This window comes from Equus quagga, chromosome 1 (assembly GCF_021613505.1).
Source record: "Equus quagga isolate Etosha38 chromosome 1, UCLA_HA_Equagga_1.0, whole genome shotgun sequence".
NCBI classification, from domain to species: Eukaryota; Metazoa; Chordata; class Mammalia; order Perissodactyla; family Equidae; genus Equus; species Equus quagga.
This window is the reverse complement of record NC_060267.1, coordinates 30,143,043-30,165,310: the sequence shown is the minus strand read 5'-3', so window position 1 is coordinate 30,165,310 and position 22,268 is coordinate 30,143,043. Positions and strand designations below refer to the sequence as shown.

The 22,268-nt window shown below is 39.1% G+C and overlaps 1 protein-coding gene across 9 annotated transcripts in view; it reads right to left on the bottom strand.

The window, feature by feature from the left end:
- The window catches only part of CAPRIN2 (caprin family member 2), a 41,500-nt gene extending 19,539 nt beyond the window's left edge, over window positions 1–21,961 (bottom strand). For 5 of the 9 annotated variants that reach the window (XM_046679945.1, XM_046679935.1, XM_046679955.1 and 2 more), the window contains exons 1-8: window positions 21,784–21,915; window positions 20,372–20,637; window positions 18,360–18,422; window positions 9,804–9,890; window positions 5,394–5,632; window positions 4,066–4,148; window positions 1,826–1,993; window positions 742–785 (exon numbers count right to left, since the gene is read on the bottom strand). In XM_046679945.1, the coding sequence (XP_046535901.1) occupies window positions 742–785; window positions 1,826–1,993; window positions 4,066–4,148; window positions 5,394–5,632; window positions 9,804–9,890; window positions 18,360–18,422; window positions 20,372–20,623 (936 nt within the window). In that variant the 5' untranslated portion in view covers window positions 20,624–20,637; window positions 21,784–21,915. Of the gene's footprint in view, window positions 1–741; window positions 786–1,825; window positions 1,994–4,065; window positions 4,149–5,393; window positions 5,633–9,803; window positions 9,891–18,359; window positions 18,423–20,371; window positions 20,638–21,783 lie in introns of all 9 variants that reach the window. The other 4 variants (XM_046679972.1, XM_046679981.1, XM_046679997.1 and 1 more) reach the window with 1 other exon arrangement.
- Between the last annotated feature and the right edge of the window lie 307 nt (window positions 21,962–22,268).

Genomic DNA, 22,268 nt, shown 5'->3' with positions numbered 1-22,268 from the left:
CAATTAATGGAAATACAAACTTCAATACTTCAAAAATAGCAATCTATGTTTGACTCACCTAAGACTTTTTTTAAGAAGTGCATGTTGTGGTGCCACATTTGCTTGATCCAGGCTCTTTTACCAAGGTTATTATTTCACCTCTGCCCGCCTTAGGACCACTCTACCCACCTGATTCCCTTAAACGTGAAGGCAGAGGATAGTTCAACTATACAAAGTTACACTGTTTAACTTTAAGCCTCATGTTTCCAGCCTTTCCTTTGTTTCCATTATATATCAATCATATTGTGGTTTTGCCTCTTTCATTCTTTTCAGCTTCTATTAATTTCAATGTGACTCAGAGAACAAATGCCCTTTTTGATTACCAATGTGAGTAAATTCTGGAGAGAGAAAAATCATACCCATCTTAAATTCTAACACAGGGGCCAAAAACAACAATAACAACTAAAATTTGAGCAGTTATTGTGGGCCAGGCCAAATTCTCAGTAATTTAGAATTTAAGTTAACTCCTTTAATCATCACAATAACCACATGAGGCGGGCATTATTATTATCATCCCCATTTTATGGATGAGGATAACAGACACAGCTGGGCTAGATATCTTGCCCAAAGTCACTAAGCCAGTAAGCTGCAGTGCCAGGCTTCAAGCTTAAGCAGTCCAGCTCCAGAGCCTCGGCTCCTAACCACAACACTATACAAAAGTCTCAAAAACCAAAATCAGCAAATTACCTTGTAGTATCTTACCTCTTGTGGTTGGATCTCTGGCTGTGCAAGTTCCATAAGAGACTCTGGGAAGATAAAAGGAATATGAAATAAAAACTAGATAAACTATAAGTTTGTAGACTGAATACAACTGTAACTCATTCTAGCAACATATTTCAGAAGAATGATAGAAAGAGAATAGTACAATTAAGTATATTCATGGCAGAAGTAATTCTCACTGTTGCTTGTTGATCACAAACAGGTAGTCTGAGGCCAACTGAAGCTAGTGGCTCTCTTTATATTAGATGCTTTTCTAAAGTCAAGTGCAGTGAAAACTTGATTTCTGACTGAAAACAAGACTCTCTCCTCTTACACACAAACACAGCTTCTTTCAAGTTGGAATTATAGCTTCAGTCCCATGGGGTAAAAATTAGTCATCTCAGCTTGAAACAGAGCCCTTACACGCTTCTCCAACAAGCCGGCTGAAGGTTGGGAGCGGGGTAATGGAGTGGAGAGACTGAAGCACTGGACTCAGTATGAAGAACTAAGAGGAGTGAACATGAAAAACGACTCGAATCTTGCTAACAGCTCCCAAAACCCTGCAGGGACTACCTCCTTAGAAGTGATAGTTCTTAAAGAAATCCAGCCTCAAACAAAAACAAAAGTGTCATTTATTCAAAGTATTTCTTCCTCAAGAAAAGTGGAATTTTGAAAAGTATATTTCCTTCACTGATTTGGGTAATTTTTTTCCTGAGTCAATATATTAACCTTAGGTTATTTACATTCTCATTCCACTACAGTATTGGATTCTACTAGAACTTACATTTTAAACAACAATTTTAAATGGAATTATCCTACTAATAGTTTAACAAAGAGGTTCATTCAAATTCCAGTGTACTATCTCGTAACAAAGAATAACCTCATGTTTCTATTAAGGTTCACTCTATAAATCACGGTAATAAAGCCTAGAGATGCTTTCTAAACCTAGACTTATCCTGCAGCAAGCAAAGATTTCCATGCAAGCAGAATCTAACAGAATAAGACAATCATTTCACAACCATTTGACTCATTCGGGTAAGTGTTAAAAATGCAACCACTGTAAAGAATTTCAGAGATCTCAACAAACCTGACTCTTTGACAGATTCAGTCTTCAATAACTGTTTTTTCTTCTCTGATTTTATTAGCATTTCTTCCTCTAATGATACTTCTTTTTCCTTAGCATTTTTTGGAACTGGGATACTTTCGAAATAGCCTGAGTTCAGCAATTTAGACAGTAGATCTTTCATGTGTTTGTCTAAGAAAGAGTGATGAAGACATAGTTATCACATAAACTAATAGTTCATGGAAAATTATTTGAAATAGAAATCCTAATATCATTTTATTCCAGTTAAAGTATGTCATTATAATATTCCACATTAGGAAGGATTCAAAGAACCAGGCAGCACCATGAAAAGTAAATATGTAGTCCATCTTTATGTCATGCTGAATCAATATAAATTTTAAAGATCAGAATCCCAAAGTTTTATATAAGTCACTTAAGTGTCTCTGGGCCTCCATTTCCACTATTTGGAAAACGACTAAAAATCAGAGACCCTAATCAAAGACTCTAATATGTTACAAAAGCACACACCTATTCCTTGAGATTGCAGAGAAGTCATTTCTCCCATCTGTCCCCAAGACATCACAACGAGCAATTACTCTATCTCCCCCAAGTAATTAAGTCTTCAGAGAAATAACAGTTCCTCAAACATAACCATCAGAAAATCCTATCTCGGACAATCTCTAAAGGATTTTTAAACTACAAAATTCCATGATTAACACGGGAGTTATGCTGTATGCCACTCCCAGTATATCATCATTTGAGAATCAAGAAAAATCTTAAAATGATGTTAAAGTCACTGCACCACAAATGGGTCTAAAGTCTATTTCATTTTTAATATCCACTAAAACCATAATTACCATGATAGAGAACATTTTCAACAACTCAAAAAGTCCCCTCATGCCCCTTCTGTAATCAATCCCCTCCCCCTATTCCCTGGCAACCACTAACCTGCTATCATTTTAGTTATGTCTTTCCTAGAATTTCATATAAATTGAATCATACAATATGTACTCCTTTTTTGTCTGGCTTCTTTCACTCAGCATAATTACTTTGAGATTCATCCATGTTGTTGCATGTATCAATAGTTCATTCCGTTTTTTATTACTGAGCAGATTCCACTGTATGGATATACCACATCTTGTTTATCAATTATCAGTTGATGTACATCTGAGCTGGGTTCACTTGAGGCTATTATGAACAAAGCCAGTGTGAACATCCATGTACAAGTACCTATGTGATATGTTTGTTTTGTTTTGGTTTGGTTTTGCTGAGGAAGATTTGTCCTGAGCTAACATCTGTAGCCAATCTTCCTCTATTTTGTATATGGGTCACTGCCACAGCATGGCTGATGAGTGGTGCAGGTCTGTGCCCAGGATCTGAGCCCACGAACCCAGGCTGCCAGAGCAGAGCGTGCTGAACTTAAGTACTACACCACTGGGCCAAACTTGTAACGTAAGCTTTCAATTCTCTTGGGTACTAGGAATGTGACTGCTCGGTTGTCCAGTAAGTGTATGCTTAATTGTATAAGAAACTGCCAAACTATCTTCCAAAGTATTTGTATTATTTTGCATTCTAACCAAGAAATAAATGTCTGTGATTTAAACTTGAAAGGACTTAGAAATTTTGAGATTATACATACTTATATATTTTTTAAAAGGAAGCAATAACTAGTAACAAAAATGTTTACCAGCTTCTAGTGAGTTTTCATTATCCTAAGCTAGCTAGTACAGAAAACTATGTACTTCATGTCCAGCCATTTGTACTTGGTCATTTGGCCAATGTCTATTTAGGAAGCCAAAAGGACTCTCTCCAGATCATTTTCAGATTGATACACAACAATGCTTCAACAGATTATATAGCCAAACATTCATATTTTCTTAGGCAGATCTGGTAGATAAGCCTTGATATTAACAATGTGTGAATTTAAGATTGTGAAATAGAATGGGTTCTACTATGCAGAATAGAGAAGTGAACCCCAAAATGGTCAAGCTAATGTTGAAGCCAGCACTAGTCCTCAGCTCTTGTTCTCAAATCATAGTGACGTGCCACTTCAAAATTCTCCCTAGGTTCTATTTTAGTGAGTATAATTATACAATAGCTGCTTTTAACAGAACTAAACAAAGAGATCATTCTCCCGATGAATACAGTATTGTCAGACATGTAAGTTCTGATGGACTGACACAGTTTCAGCCCTCAATATCATACTAAACTTCTAACATAAAGTTTAGTATTTACTGTATAAGTCCAGAGTAGAGAAAACTCACATGTCGTTCCTACCACTGCTTTCTCACTACCTTCCAAAAGGTCCCAAAAGTACAAGGATGACTGCTCCATCTGGTCTTCAACACTGACAAGGAAAAGCAGCAGCAGAACAAAGTGGCTTTAGAGGTACACGTATACATGTATTTGGAGCCGTACAATTTATACAGTATAACCCATCAACAGTCAAGACATTCAATGTTAATTTTGTCTTTTTACTCTTTGGAAATAAAAAAATGAAATTTTATAAAAGACGACTAAATGCCTATTTATGGATTTCAAATGTAAGCATTTTTCCTTAAAACAACTAAAATAAAGATTTTACCAAATACAGCTACTAAAGAATAGGCCAAAAACAGTTTAAAGTTGTCAATGCAGTATCATTCATTATCCAGTATATGTCCGAGTGAAAGAACAGTGGAATGGAAATATCAAGAAAAGAGCTGCATTTGACTTTAAAGAGAACAGCTTATTTTTCAAATTATGTTTCACTTCCATTTCACATATCAAAGTAAGCTACATTTCCTGAGTCCACTAACGTGAAGTTGGAGAAGGAAGCAACCAAATAGGTAATGACGATGGAGGAGACCATCAGAATGGGAATAAAAAAATATATATGGCTATATCTAGGTAATTGAGAGTTTTATAGGTTTCTTCCTGATACAGGGCTTATTTCTAGTAACAGCTGAAATCTGACTCTGCTTTAGCATAGCTAACAGACACAACATTGAAACAACCTGTATCTCACAAAGCAGAAGCATAGGGAGCTGTTCATTAGCTGATTTACTCCATCAAAGCAAAAACAGCAAATGGATAAGGGAAAGAAAATTGGGTAGTCTCAATTTGCTGGGTTTGTATTTTAAATTATTAAATTTGTTTCTCAGTATTTATTCACAGCATAACAACACCAAATGATTCTTACTTCGAAAGTTTAATGATATCGGCCAAGTTAAATTTTATTTGCCTCCACTTAAGTACAACAGGAGTAAGAAGGCAAAGACTCTCAGGTAATAAACAGCCTGAGATAATCACAAAAAAAATTTTTAAGAATATACCTAATTAGTATTATGGTTAATACTTGAATGAAGTTGAAATTTGATGATCAGACATTATTCTTAAAATCACTCTTACAATAAAGTATATTAATGAGGTCATTCGAACTCACTTTCTTTCTAGAAAGTCTATCAACTCTGTAAGAGTCTGGGCCAGCCAACATTTCCCACGTTGAATCAAATTAATGTTTTCTTAGTTAATTACTAAATACACATATAATTAAAAAGCTAGACTCAAGTGTTATGTGTTCTATTTTAGGAAAATATTTTTATTAGCTTACCTCAGACTTTCATTTCTTTCAGGGCAGGTCAGTTTTGAAAATTTAATGAGGTAGTCAAGTTCTTTTAAAGGCAAATACACTGCACCATTCAAGCCCCCTTTGAAGTCTTTCTGTACATGTTCCTGTGTCAAATTCTGTAATACATACTGAACTTGAAGTATAGTGCGAAGTTTTTTCTTCTCAGCCTCAAGTTTTAGCATGTGCTCCCTTCTCTGGGCCTTCTTCTGCGCTTTAAGCAGCTGTTAAAACAAACGCTAATTAAGGCTGACAACTCTCCACCATCCCATATTAGCAATTCATAGTCTACAAAAGCGTAATGCCAAAGAGGTGAAGTTAGATGACAAATCTCATATAACAACACTGACTGTGAAGCTCACAAGTTCATTGAACCCCTGCATCCTCTTTCAGATAAGTCACTGAGTAAGAAACTGGTTTGTCTCAAGTAACCAGAGCCGAGGGAGTCCTAACATCTGACTCCAACTCCAGGCTGAATCTAGCACCTGTGATAAGACCATGATGAGAAGCAAAGTACCTATCACTGATGTCCATATTAATTCCAAGGTTTTACTTTTCCATATTTATGCATATCAAGTCTTTTTAGGCCAAATATTTTAAGAAAAAGCTTTAGTTTAGTCTTGGGTTTCTTTTAAATCTCATGTTCCAGGAGAAGAATATTTAAACAAAAATGGTCAGTTTTCAACCAACCAAAGAAGACCAGCTAAGGCATACGGAATTGAAAACCAAACAGAAATAAAATATTTTACAAATGTAATGTCAAAAAACAGCCATGACAAACAGGTTTCTGGTTTGTTTGTTTTTTAAAGTAAAATTAAGAGATATTTTCATAATAGTTTGTCAGCCTGGATGGAGCTGTATCTTCCAATATGTAGCTGACAAAACACATAAGGAAAATTAGCAGAACCTAAGTTTTCCCTCAAATTAATGCATGTGTGTAAAATGAGCAGCTCTGAGTCTACTCCCAAGCTCAGAACTATAATACCTTAAAGTCTGACGTGATACATGGGTCCCAGAAGCAGCTTCCCATTTATAAAATACCAATCACTAAAACATACCATCCATTTCCACTAAGAAACCTAAAAGGTCTTTTCTCCCTATAGGTGTTTTTCTGATTGTAACGTTTCCATCATATTGGATATTTTCCAAGGTATGGAGATTAAGAGAACAAAAAAAAATCTAAAAGAAGATTTTTCCTATCAATAGGTGAAAGTACTGTGACCCATATAGCATCATATTTAAAACTCTACAATGGGGATGTTCATAAATCCTAACAGATTAAGATTGGGGGGGAGAAATGTAAGGAAAAAGATTTGTTATGGCATTATTAATTTCTTTCTAGGGGGTATGAAAGCAACTTAATAAATTTGACTTGTGCTACCACCAGGGACAAGAGACAATGGGTGAATATAAAATTTTGAGAATGAGAAACAGACTGGTTGGGGGTTATGTGGGCAAGGATGTTTTCTTCAGGGTGGCAAAAGCTCAGAAAAGCTTTTTCCAAGACCTCAATATGGACTTACACCAATAACACTTACCAAAACTACAGGATTATCACTTTCTGCTGGAGAGGAAGAAAGCAGAGAGGTGGCAATTCTAGCTCTCCAAGACGTGGGAGTGTCTTGGACACAGTTTCATGATGGTACAGGAAAAGGCAACTGATGCTGAGGGCATCTTCAGCACTATAGCACACAATTACCTCAGATGTCTCTCTTGCCACCTCCCAAGGTTGGATTAGGTGTTCTTCTTGGCCCATGCCACCCTGAACTTCCCCATCAAAGGATCTATTACACTAAATGGTTATCCTTTTATTTATCTGCATCCCTTTTAGACTGCAGCTCCATGACGACAGGCACTATATCTCCGCTGTTCACCAATATACCACTAGTGCCCAGCATATAGCCTGACACGTGACAAGACCTCAAATATTTGTTGAATCAATCAAGTATCAAGTAAGAAATATGGTTCTCCTAGATCATATTCAGATGTCATGAAAACCACTGACAAGAACCTATTTCTCCTTATTTATGTGGAAATTAAGAAGGCAGGTTCATCTTCTCTTTTTCCACTCCAGAAGGACCAGTTTGGAAAGGAGACCATATGAAGTAAACTGTTATCAAGCAAGAGTACTGAATAATAAAGCTTATTTTCTGAACCATGACTTAGAATGATAAATCTCCACCAAGGCACAGAGCTCCATATCATGAAGACAAAGAGAAATGTGGCTGGGCTGAACGGGAACACTTTCAACTTTAGTCTGAAGAGAAAGAAGAAAATGTACAAACTGCAAAACTGGCTATCCTAGAAGAGGTCTGACAAAAGAAAGACTTTAGTAAAACAAGAGCCCAAAAATGACTAGGCTGGAAGGTACTGGCAAGCAGTTTTGGGGTCTTGATTCATTACCGCAAGCTCCAAAGTACTTTAGCACCTCACCTAAAGTGAAAGCAAATCTACAGTACATATAAGAAAAAATAATCTCATGGGTATCAACAAAGTTTGGTGAGCTGGGAGCTACCTCTAGACTACAGCAGCGGAAGACCATGTAAAGAGAAAGATACCATATCCATGGTATAACATGAGGAACACCGTTTTTAGGGGCAAAAAGTAGCTAGGGTCCTATCTTCACTCTACCACTTACTGGCCATATGACTTTGAAGGAGTTCCTTTTGTTATGAGTTTCAGATTCCTTATCTGTAAAATGGGTCTACTTATTTTGACTTTCTAGATTGCTATAAAAATCAAATGGACTTACAGAGGTGCCTGGCACATGGAAGGTATTTACAAAGAGGTTTAAATCTAAAAAGAAGAATATCATACATTTAAAGAATAAACACCTGAATGGAAAACTAAAACTTAATAGAGTAACTTTGAGTAAAGAGAGTTAATGGAAAATTTTAAGTATTATACAAGTATATCTCCAATCAGAGGGAAGATATGAAAGATCTTTTTGCAGTAAAATGGACCAAAACTAAATAAACATATGGGGAGGGGAGAGGAAGAATCAATCATACAAGTATAAGAAAAAAATTGACTTAAAAGTACTGTATCTAAAATAGCCTAGAAAGGGGTTGGCCCCATGGCCGAGTGGCTAAATTCGTGCGCTCCACTTCGGTGGCCTGGGGTTTCACTGGTTCAGATCCTGGGCACGGACCACCCACCACTCATCAAGCCATGCTGAGGCAGCGTCCCACATAGCAGAGCCAGAAGGGCCTACAACTAGAATATGTAACTATGTAGTGGGGGGCTTTGGGGAGAAGAAGAAGAAAAAAGAAAAGAAGATTGGCAACAGATGTTAACTCAGGTGCCAATCTTGATAAAATAGCCTAGAAATATTTAATAACTGAAATTAACAAACTACTAAAATTAAGTGATAAATGCGTGAATATGAGTTACAATATGCTATGACTGACAAAGAGCTAATATCATCTTAGAATTGCATTAACAGAGGTATCCGGAAAACTGAAGGTAGTGGCTCTGTACTAGGCTATTTTAGATCTACACACAACCTTTTAAGAGTTAATTACATCAGACGTCCAGAAAAGAGCAATTCAGAACTATATTACAAGGATTAAGATGGCAAACGGTTTTAGCCTAGAAACGATGTTTGGGGTTTGTTTTTATTTTTTTATTGTTTTGATACCAGAGGAATGGAGAAGAAAATCTTAGTTCACCCTACAAGAAGAAAATATCCAAAACAGTAAAAGAGACTACCTTACGAGGCATGGTCGCCACCCTAGAAATGAATTTACAAAAATACTTCCTCAACTCTTAGAACACAATCTTTAAAGGGCTTTCTAATACAAGATTCTGAAACAGTGAAGAATATTCACTAATGAATGCTCAGACTTCCTATTTCTTACTGATTAAATCTGACAGAGGTTAGAAGTTTGCATTGCCAACATAGAGAACCTAACAAGCAGCGAGATGAGACTTACATGCAACATGAATCACAAGTTTTCCTGGTAACAACTGTCACGGTCTCCAGAAGAGTCTACCAATTCTGTTTCCTAATATGTTAAATAACGCTAAACTTATAAGCCTATTTTATATAAATTTACAAACCTATATTCTAAAACATCTTTAATAAATGTATCTGTCAAATAGTTTTTATTCTCCCTCGTGATAACTTCTATAATTCCATAGTGAAATAATACATATTAGATAACTAAAACTTTATTCACAATGTCTCATATTCAGAGACCATTTGTACTCTCTTGCGACTCCAGAAATCTGAAAACATTAGTTCTTCAGTAACCATCCTCAACCTCACATGCCCAATAAAATATCAGCAGGAATGAGATGGATGGTAACCAAGCACCATTATTAGACACTGACATTTTATTCAAGATCGAGTAAGTAAACTGGTTTCAGGAAAAGCAAAGAAAACATACTTACATCTTGGCTCAGTCCAGAAAAGGTTTTCTGAAGCTCCTTGGCAAATTCTAAGTTATGTAGCACTTCTTCATACTTATCTACTGCTTCCTACCAAATAAGATAAGAAAACATCAATTCTGTGGACTTCTAAGTACAAATATGTCAAAATAAGTGTTCCTTAAAAGTAGTAGAGGAGATTTAAGACTTCATGAACTAGCCAATTACTATACATACTCAAAAAAGTAGGGAGAAAAGTATTTAGTAGAAGTTATACTAAGTTGCTTTAAAAGTTCAATTTTTATACTAGAAATCTGAGCCATAATAATAATAATAATAATAATAATAATAATAATGATAGGGCTGACTCCCTATCTATAAAGTCTACAGTCAGAGAGGCCTGTGGGTTTTGAGAGCACTGAGCCAATAGGATTCCTCTGTCAACACTCACTCACTACTCAAAGGCATTACACAAGTAGCATAGCGAGGATGACACAGATGAATAAGCAACTTCAAGAAGTTTACACTAGGAGGGAAAAGACTTGTAAACAATTACCTATAACAGATAAAACTAAGTATCATAACAGAAATATTGCAAATTTAAAGGAGCAAATTTTTTTAAGATTTCACAAAGTTGCTAATTAGAGAAGAGGCGGGTTTTTTATGGGACTTATACTAACTCAAATCTATACAGAGGAACAAAGGGCTAATATGAAATAGAACAAGGTGGAAAACTTCTCCAACCAGATAAAGACATACTATAAAGACTCTATAATTAAATTTATAGTATTCCACTTCTAGGTACCTTCCCAAAAGAAATGAAAACATATGTTCACATCAAGGCTTGTATCCAAATGTATATGGCAGCATTATTCATTAAAGCTCAAAATAAAAAAATCCACATATCCAGCAACTGGTAAATGGATTAAAAAAACGTAGTATAACGATACAAAGGAACAGTAGTCAGTAATAAAAAGAAATGAATTACTGATACATGCTATAAGATGGATGAACCTCAAAAACATAATGCTAAGTCAAAGAGCCAGATGCAAAAGACTCTATTTTATATGAAATATCCAGAAAAAACAAATTTGTAGAGCTAGGAAGCAAACGGCACAAAAGGGAACTTGTAGGGGTTGTGGAAATGTTTTAAAACTACATTGTCATGATAGTTGCATAACTCTACAAATTTACTATAAATCACTGAATTGTACATTTACAATGGGTTAATTTTATGATATGTGCATGATACTGCAATAAAACTTTTTTAAAAAATAGCCTGATTATAAGTCTTTACAAAGGTATAGAGCAACATGAATTTCTGTGTATTAGCAGTATTGGCATAAATTGGTACAATAATTTTGGAAAACAGTTTGGCATTTTTACCCATGAAGTTAACTAGGGGCATACCCAACAGCCCAATAATAGGTATATACCCTGAAAAAAATATTTCACCTATGTCTCAACTGCACATATAAGATTGGTCAAAGTAGAATACCAAAAAATACCAAGCAACTCAACCATCCATCTATTTACAGACTACTACTGAGGAGAGAAAAGCAAATGAACTATAGCTACTTGCAGCAATCTAAAAAACCTAAACATAATGAGTGAAAAAGGCAAACTACAGAATCTATAGTATGGTAACATTTATTATAAGGTACGACAAAGCAACCCTAACAGATTTAAAGGCAGCAAACAAGTGCTATTAAAATAAAAGCAAGGGAAGGAGAGGGGAAAAGTTCAGGGTCAAGTTATAGGAAAGAGAAAGTACTGGAAGGAGCTTCAAAGGTGCTGGTAACCAATATTTGAGTTAAGTGGTGGGTTCTGATGCTTGCTTTATTATGCATCATAACTTAATGCAACATTTTGTTTGTACCATATATTTCATAATAAAAAAGGTAGAGAGGCCTTCCAAATACAGAACCAAGAATGCACAGACAACACAAGCATAGTATACAGTCCTCAGCGGGATGTAAAACTAGAAAGGAATACCCCTCCATATCTACTCCCAAATGGTATTAACTTTGACTCAAGAAAAGCAGGATCAAATGGGAATGACCTCAACTTCCCACCATCATATGTGGATCCATCCTTTCTTTTTCCCTTCCTTTACAGTGAAGGAGATCTCCTCCTACCCGTGCCCTGGATCCTATCCACTCTGCCTTCATAGGAAATCTCACTCTATGATTCTCTCTTTAATGTCTTGAGCTTCTCCTGCTGTTGACGCTTAAACCAGCATTTAAAAAGTTCAAGTCTCCCCAAGCTAAACAAGAAAAACAAAAAGTGCCTTTCTGGCAACCGCCTCCTTCCAGTCTCAGACAAATTTCAAAAATGTCTACACACTCTCCATTTCCTCTTCAGCTCTATCAACCTGGATTCTGTTTCCACCATTCCCCTAGAACTGTCCTAGCTGAAGTCAGCAATGTCAACCCCATCCTTTAAAGCTAAGGATCTTTTATAGCTCTCATTTTAGTTGACGTCTCAGAAGACTTAACATAAAGGCACCCTCCTGCTCTACAAACATGTCTTGTTTTTTACAACATTAAACTTCCATTTCCTCCCATTTCTCCAGCTGCAATAATTTTTCCATTAACTTATAAATCACTCAGAATGATGTCTGACCCTAAAGTAAGTTCACTATAAATATTTTTGGCCATTATTATCCAAATGTTAAATGTTAGATTTCCTCAGCACTCTGTCCTAGGCCTCTTTTCTACTTTCTATACTCTCACCCAAGACAGTCTCTTCATTTCTCATGGCTTCAATCAGCAGCCATAGAGGTGACATATCTATATACTAAACTTCTCTATGTTCCAGACTTGTACCTTAAATACTTACTAGACATCACCCCTAATACCTGACAGGCACATTAAAATCAATGGTCAAAAATTGAGCTCTTCATCCCATTCTCTCAAACCTTCCTCTCCTGCAGTGTTTCCAAGCCCAATAGATGGTTTTGCCATCCACGCAACTGTTCAAGCCAGAAACCTGGAAACCACTCTTGGCTTTTCCCTCTACTCTTACATCCAGTTACCAGGCTATGTTGATTTTACCTCTCAAATCCAGCTACTTTGTGTTTGTGTTTGTGTGTGTGTGCGTGTGTGAGGAAGATTCACTCTGAGATACCATCCGTTGCCAATCCTTTTTTTTTCCCTTGAGGAAGATTAGCCCTGAGCTAACACCTGTGCCAATCTTCCCCTACTTTGCAGGTAGGATGCCTCTACAGACCGGCCAACGAGTGGAGTAGGTCCACACCTGGGAGCCAAACCCACAAACCCTGGGCCACCAAAGCGGAGCACTGAACTTTAACCACTTGGCCATGGGGCCAGCCGCCAAATCCAGCTACTTTTACTCAAAATCTCTCTGCCTCTACCTTAATCTCTGAGCTAGACTACAGCCAACCCTTATCTAGTCTCCTTATATCCATCCATCCTTACCAGCTCCAAACCAGTCTTCACACTGCAAAGTGATTTTCTTAAACTACAAATCTGTAGTTATTCACTGCTTAAAACACACCTATATCATTTCTGACGCCCTTAGGAAAAAGCACAAAGTCTTTAAATGGTATACAAAGATCTGTGTAATGTGGCTTCCCCCTCCAGCTTCATCACTCCATCCATACTGGCCTTCTTCCCAATTTCTCAGAAAGGCTTTTTGTAAAAACATTCTTTTCCTTCTCAGGGCCTTTCCACATACTAGCACCTGCCTAGTCTGCTCTTCTTCCTCTTTCTCCACTTTAAGTGGCTAAGTCCTACTCATGTTTTAGGTCTTAATAAAGCCCTTCTTTCTCAAGGAAGCTGTCCTCAACTCTCCAGACTAAGTTAGATTCCTCGTTACAATTCATTATCATTCCATACTTCACCTGAACATTCATCACGTTTATATTTGCTTATTTCCTGCCTCTCTTCCCCATTACATTTATTCATGGAGGCAAGGATCATATTTGTCCCTTAGGTACTATATCCATAGCATTAAGCACAGCACCTCCCAGAGTAGGTACTTAATGCATTTTTGTTGAACAAATAAAAGGTATTTCAGAACATGATCTTAGAGAGCCTCAAATATGCTAAAGATTCTGAAGAGAATTTAAAACTTCTGAATAGATTCATATGCTGAGATTTCTGTTTCAAGAAAAAAACACTAGAGGGAGTAGGACTGGTGAATTGGAAAGGAAGGTCTCAAAACAAGGAGATTAATTAGGAAGCTTACGTAACATTTAGGTGGCTTGCCTTGACTAGGTCAACAGCAGTGGGACCACAAAGGAGAAAAGATTCCGTATTATGTAATGAGTTCAGCATTATGCATTAACTATAACATAGGTCAGAGTTTAGCAACAAGGGATGGTTATCAAATCCTAATTCTTCAACGGTAAAAATCTCAGTGGAGCTGAAATCATCAAGTGCCCCTGGCCTTGTGCTCACGCACTCACTTGAATCTCAGGTCTCCATTCAAATCCAGATCTGAACCAAAACAGATATTGAAGTTACAAATGGGACTCTCAACTTCACGAAGACATTCATCTTCTATTTCAAAGGAGAAATCTAGGTTTATGTTAGCAATGATAGCGAAATCTTAGAGGCCTGTAGCTTAGTCCTGATAGGTTACTTAAGAGTTATTACTAAAGTCTACAACAGCCATGCAGATCACAGAAAGCTTTATTTACAAATATCTGTTGAGTGAAAGAAAAAATACCAACCGAAAATACAAAATGTCCAACCAACAATATTGAAAACACAGTATCAAACCTACAGTATACAGCTAAAGCAGTGCTTGAAGGAAAATTTACAGTGGGGGGAAAAAAGGAAAGAAATGAATTAAGCCCTCGACTCAAAGTTAAAAAATGAAGCAAAGGAAACCAAAGGAAAGCAGCAAGATAAAAAGAATAGAAGAGGGGCTGGCCCCGTGGCCAAGTGGTTAAGTTCGCGCGCTCCGCTGCAGGCGGCCCAGTGTTTCGTTGGTTCGAATCCTGGGCGCGGACATGGCACTGCTCATCAAACCACGCTGAGGCAGTGCCCCACATGCCACAACTAGAAGGACCCACAATAAAGAATATACAACTACGTACCGGGGGGGCTTTGGGGAGAAAAAGGAAAAAAATAAAATCTTTAAAAACAAAAAGAACAGAAGAGAAAAAATAAAATAAATCCAAAAGCAGGCTTAAAAACCCCACAAACTTAATTAAGAGTAAACTGAGGAAATACAACCACACAAAATTAGAAATACACAGAAGAAACACAGAAACAGACTTTTATAAAGTTACTTGGCCCCAATCTATGCAAATAAATTTTTTAAACTAGATAAAATAAATGATTTTCAAGTAAAAGTTTGAAAAGTTGACTTCAAAAAAAGAAAAAAAAAATCTAAACAAATCAATTTCCAAAGGAAAAATAGGGGATATTTTCAAAGAACTCCTACTCAAAAAATAACTAGGCTCAGAGAGTTCACCAAACAATTCAACCCAACTTTAAAGACCATGCATCATGGAAACACTGACATGATATTAAAAAAGGAAAGGGCAGGTGAACAGGCAGAGCACAGAGGACTTTTAGGGCAGTGAAACTACTCTATATGATACCACAGTGGTGGATACGTGCCATTCCACATTTGTCAACACCCACAGAATGTACACCACCAAGGGTGAACCCTAATGTACACTACAGACTTTGGGTGATGATGATGTGTCAACATAGGTTTGACTGTAACAGACGTCCCACTCTGGGAAGCAAAGTTGACAGTGAAGGAGGCTGTGTGTGTGTCAGGTCTGGAGGGACACGGGAACTTGCTATCTTTCTGCTCAATTTTGCTGTGAAGCCATAACTGCTCAAAATATAAAGTCTATTAAAAAAAAAAAGGAAGAGGCAAAAATAAAGGCTCAAAAAGTATCTATATTAAGCTAAGTTGTATAGAAAATGGAGAGAGAGGAGACAGGGAGAAAAGTATTTGTTTATAAAGGCTTAAAGAAACTCTGGATGGATACATAAGACTCTATTAGCAATTATTATTTTGTAAGGGGAGAAGTGGACAGAGGAAGGATAGAGTAAAAGAAAAATTGCATCTTTTTTAGTATTTCCTAATTTCTGAACTATGTGAATTATTACCAATTTAAAAAACTAAACTTAGAGCTTTGAAATTAAACACTATACTACTGACAACAGCTCTCTGCAGGGTCAGATTATAGATTTTTTCCGACATACCTGCATTTTCTAAATTTCTACCTTAAATATAGATTGCTTGTACAAGATGTTATTTCTCAAAAGTACCACAAACTATATGCTTAATCACATCTAAAAATCTAATATTCAATCATTTTATGTTTAGTAAATCTAAATGTAATAAATATCTTACATGCCTACTATATGCTATACACTATTCTAAGTACTAAGAAAACAGCAATGAACAGAAAAAATCTGTACTTTAATGGAACTTATATCATAAGGGAAGGAGAGACTAACAAAATAAAACTTTACAGTTTGTCAGAAAAGTGCTTCTATTAAGAAAATTAAAGCAAGGAGTAGAGCTAAGGAATGTGAATGGGAGGATGGAGGTACTGTGTTGTCAGGACAAGCTTCACTGAGCTGACCTTCAAATAAAAAGCTGAAGGAGGTTTGGACTTGAGCCATTTAGGCATCTGGGAAAAAGCATCCCAGGCAGTAGGAACAACGCGTACAAAGCCCTGAAGTGGATGTGTGCCTGCGATGTTTGAGGAACAGCACGAAGGCCAGTGTAGCTGGAACGAAGCTAGCAAGGGAGAGCAGCGTAGGAAATGCAATAAAGATGTAAAAGGAAGCAGGGAGCGTATTTGTAGGGTTTCTTACAGGCCATAGTAAGGACATTTTGCCACCTTGATGGGAAGCAATGGGAACTTTTGAGCAGGGAATGAACATCTGACTTACATGTGAACAGGATTACTGAGGCCACTGTGTTGAGAACAGAGAGAGAGCAGAAAGAGAAAAATCTGTGAGGAAGCTATTACAGGAATGCAGATGAAAGATGATGTGTCTTGGACCAGGATGGCAGAAGTGGAATTTATGAACAATGGTCAGTTTCTGGATTTATTCTGAAGATAGAACTGACCAGACCTGCTGATGGGCTACAAGTGAGGTATGAGGAGAAAGATGAGAAATTCTCCAAGGTTTTTGGCAACCCCATCCTTCTAGTGCATCAAGCGTTTAACTGACATAGCTAAGATTAAAGGAGGAACAGGCTTTGGGGGGCAGGGTGAAGTCAGGAGATGTCAAACAGGCAACTGGATTTAGGAATCTAGAGTTCAGAGGACTGATCTATTGCAATATAAATTCAGCAGCTGTCAGCATATTACTTGAGAAATCAAAGTTAATATTATAGAAGCAACGTGTGGTTATGAAGACAGGAAAGAAATATTGAGATTAAAGTTTGCCCGGCTGAAGCTCTGAAAAATATAGCATGTCCTTGACATTTCTTAGAGAGCTACCATGAGAATCACCAACCTTCCCACCCCCACCCTCCATATTTCCCCCAAATCAAAAACACTAATAGAACACTTCCTTCAAGGTTATTTATGCAAACAAAAGTTTCATCATTTTAAAAGTTACTGAACATAACATGACTACTTGAAAACAAAGCCACGTTGAAATGCTGGATATCCAGCTAAGTCCTCTCACCAGCTATGCGAGCACATCATGCTCTGAGCTAACACAATTCAAACCTGTGCCTCAGCAAAATTATAATTTACTACATCACAAAAATTCTAGGTCAGTGAAGAGCCAATACGGCAAGGGAAAAGTCCTTGAAGGCCAGTATCTACGATATACAACTAAAAATCTTCGTTGGGAAAGATAAAAGACAATAGATCTACAAGCTGGATCAAATAACTTTTAGATTAATTTTATTCCTTCTTAGCAAGGAGATGTGATCAGGTCAAAGTGGAAAATATCAATGAAGCATTTTTTTTATTTCCATATTGCAAAAACTCTTTGCCAAATTAGATAAAATTTGCAATTATCAGGTATACCATGGACAAGTTAAACTTTAAAAGTTGTAAACAGTCTAATATTTACAGTAAGGTTTAAACAACAACAACAACAAAAGGTCACATCTCTATCAGATAAACATGCCTCCTGAGAGGGGACATGGCAATCCAGGATCGAAAAGTAGGGAGAAACCATAAAAGGAATTAAGGGGATGCAGCTGGAGAAAAAGAAGACAAGATAGAGTAAATATTCTTTTACATTTTGGAGTAGAAAGATGTCAGCTTTAGAATATACGAGAACAGTAGAAATCTAGAGTACTCTCTCCTCTTCTCCTCAGCCCACCCTAGCAAAAGTTTAATTAAATCCATATGTTAACTTTTAGTGATAGTCTACATTTTCACTCTTACTTAACAACTCACATCCCCATCCACACCATCTGCTAGTGCAAAAGAAGTAGAGTCAAATCTATAAGATCTAACAGGCAAAGAAGACAACGTCTTTTGAAAAATCCAGATGTTTCTCACTCTTCTTTTCTGGCCTATCAAATCTTTGATCTCACCAAATCCACCCAGAGTTTTATTAAGAAAAGGAAACCAGCAAGTCCGACCAAGGATCACAAGCCACTTACCAACTGGTCTGGATTAAGTTGCTCTCCATTTTTCAGGCGATCTTTGTAATCTTCTAGTTTGAGCTACAAAAGAGAAACTTGTATCTACCATAGTCTGATACAAAATCCTGAAGCAAAAAAAAAAAAAAATACCAGACCTTGTTTCTTATGAAAACAAAGTTCTTGAGGTAAGCTATCAGACTGCAAGTTCCTAGTACAAGGCAGGCAGCAACTGTAGATGAATTCCAGTCAGGGGGGAAAAATATTACACACAATCAACTTTAGTCTGGAATTACAAAAGCTAAGCAGTAAGAAAACCCTTTTCTCTTAACAGCCTCTATTTATAATCAGACTACCTAACGCACTGGGACTTAACTAGTCAATCATATGCCCCTCACCCAGTGGTTCTCAATCAGGGGCAATTTTCCCTCGCAGGGATATCTGGTAATGTCTGGAGATATTTTTGGTTATCTCCAAATTACAACTTGGGAGACAGGAGGGAGGTGGAGGGGTCTACTGGCATCTTGTGGGTAGAGGCCAGGGATGCTGCTAAACACCCTACAATGCACAGGACACTCCCCCATAAGAAAGAATTATCCAGCACCAAATGTTAAGAGCGTTGAGGCTGAGAAATTCTGCTCTAACCTCATGCTTAAACTATTAGTTACCTGTTGAATTATGTGGCGTTTGTCTGATAGGAAACTTTCTAATGAAGTACAGAAATGCGAAAGATTTCTTTCCTAGCATTATAGTAGCCTCAACTTGAAGCTATTTTTCATGTTAAATTTGATGTTTAAGTAAATACATGACAAACAAACTGCATTTATTGTCCCCATAATGACGACTTGACCCCCTATAGTATTCCAAAAGTAATGTCTAGGCTCCTTCCATATTGGCTTTATAGCTTTAAAATGCTTTCCCAGAAGCTTGAAACAAAAGCATTGCTACTGTCAGATAGGCATTCAAAACTAAAGAGGTACCACAGTTAAGCTAGAGTAAAGTACACATATAGATAGTTCACCGACAGACCCTGCTTTGAATAGATCCTGCTTTGACTAGTTTCCCACAGTGGCCGGGAATTTGTGCTGACCAAGGCACACTCACCGTATCATACTTGCGATCAACTGCAAGCATTGAAAAGACAACTGATGAGAGCTAGGGCCAGAGAGAAACTACTAGTTACTAGCCCTCCTTCACTACCTTCCCTACCTTCCTAGTGTATAAAAAAGAAAAGAGAGGAAAAGAAACGGAGTCAACTAGACTCTTAAAAATCTCTTCACACTCCTCCATTAAAAGCAACTTTCCTAAGGTTTAACTAGGTCTTAGCATAAAAATATGGAAGAGTTCCTAGGTCCAGATAGTTAATCACTCACCTTACGCTCACAGGCAAAAGAGAATCATGACACAACAAAGCAATGTGCAGTACTGTTTCACAGGCTACATGACTCAGGAGATGAGGAATGATTTGGATCTCTACATCAGCATTTACTGTAACGTTAGGTTGATTATAATCCCGAGTCTCTTAACAAGGCTCTCGACGATGCTTTCATCTACCAATCTTAAATGATCACCTAGCAACACAAAAATCAGTGCTAAAACATTTTCTGGCTCTATCACCGTTAAAGCTTCCAATGACTGCAGCAGCTATACTGCATTACCAAGTGCTGCAGAGTCACAAGGAAAACAAGCTAAAAAATCAGGCTATTGCTCATCTCTGAAAAGAAACGTTAATACTCAACTCAAGGAATCCACCTAACCTAAAGTATCAATACTTTTCAAGTATTTCAACAGTAGCATGTATAATAATTTTACTATGAAGAATATTTTTATTCAGTTATGCTGACAAATCAAACAGAAAATATTTAATATATCCAAGATTCAGCCTGCTCGCATGTTTTCAGCCAGCTAAATCCCAAGGTTAGTTAAATCTTTAGGAAGGAAAACCTATGCGCCCTGATAGGAAGGAAAAATGTCAGTTCCTTAACCCTGTTTTAAGATGGTGCATATACAGAGCTGGGAGGAAAGAAAGTTACCTTCTTTTTCTCGATGTTTCTAATTTTGTGTTTAAGGCATATGAGTCCATTATCAATATAGGTCTCATATGCTTGGGAAGGAGAAGCAGCGGAACTGAGAGCAGACTGCAAGGGGCTCATGGCCCGCTGACTTTCCCCATGCTGACTGTGGTTCACTTGGGGCTTGGCTGACTTCATAGTCCCCTCTCTTCCCTCCTCTGAATGGCCTGAAGGTGACTGGTAACCAAAAGGAGATGAAGAGAGTTGCACCATTGAAACAGATGAGGCTGAAGGAAGGAAGAAGAAAAGAAGTTACATACAGAAGTAAATCAGGTCGACAGGAACACACTGAGGCTTTAACTTCCCTGAAAAGTCTAGACCCACTCCCTCAAAATTCTCTTCCACAGAAGTGAGCTCAAACCCCAATGGTGCTTTAGCTACCGTGCTTCCGTCTCACTACTTTTAAGGCAATTAGTGCCAAGCACTAGCGCCTTTACGTAGGCAAAATCTATAACACGGGAGATGTTTCCAGAAATTCAATTTTCCACCCAGGGAGGAGAAACTGCTAATCAAGCAACGGCTTCAGAGCGCCTCTCTTCTCATGAGGGCAATCCACATTCCGAATAATTTCTATGGTCAAGTGATGACACGTAAAAATAAGCTTTCCACATTGGGATCTTAAGGCAGCCATTCGAACCTCTGTACATTACCCCTCACCACCACCAGCCCTAACCCCAACCATTAACAATGACATTCAGAAGAAAATGCTGAACACACACGATTCTTTTGGAGCTCTCACTCACTAACTGAAGAGTGGCTTCGTGAACAAGAATGCTAACTTCCCTTTGATTGCTCTAGGGCCTACAACGCCAGTCCATCCCTCCTGGACATTAGTGAGGTACTCTCTCACTCTGTGAGCGCCCCGAATTCGGTTTCTGTTTTGTTAGACTAACCGGTAACCACTCACACCCAACCAGGTTAAGGGCTCATGCTAGCCAGCCTTACACGCCCTAGTCAGTGGCCCTTGCACCCCCTTCGCGCCCGCGCATCGGAGGTCTCCATCCCTCTCCCCTTGGAAGCGCCCCCAAAGCAAGGGCATAACAGGCCTGGTGCACACCAGCGCTGATGCCCAGTCCCCGCAGGGGCCCACGCGAGAGGCGCCTCTACCCAGCGGGCACTCAAGGCCGGAGGGCCCCGACCCCCGCCTTTCCCACTACCCTGTGGACGCCGAGGCACCGGGCCTGGACCACCACGGCAGGTGCCGCTCGGGAGGCCGACCCGGAGGAAAACGCCCGGGCCACCCGCCCTCGAGGGGCCCGCCCCTCCCCAAGGATGCTGAGCCGCCCCTCCACCTCCCCGCCGCGGCGGCCGCCCAGCCCTGCCCTCCCTCGCCGGGCCGGCCGCCTCCCCCCGCCGCCGCAGCCCGGCTTCACCTCCGCAGGCCACCGAGGCCGCTGCCGCTGCCGCAGCCCGGGCCCGCCTTCGAAAGCCGGCGGGAGCCAGGAGAGCTGCGGAGGTGGACCGGCGCCACCCCGCACTCGCGTCTCCTCCTCCCGTCTCCTCCCTCTCCCCGCCCCAGCCCCGCTGGCGGCGTCCGCGGCGCCCGGCGCTCCGCCGACTCAGCCGCTCTCGCCCAGGCCCGCCCTTTCCGCCGCGCGGGGCTTATATAGGCTCGCCCCGCCCCCACCCGCCCGCGCGCGCAGCCTCGGGCCGCCCGACACCGCCCCCTTCCGGTGGGCCCGGCCCCGGCCTCCGCTGGTCGCCGCCGGCGGGCGTTTATTCCAGGCCCGGCTGCGGCGGGAAATCGGTCGCGAGGGGGCGCATTCTCCCCGCGATTGCGCAGACGGCGGGGCACCAGGTGGGCCCGGTGTGACGCCAAGAGCCGCCCGCTGTCGACTCCGCGGCGCGGCCCGGCCTT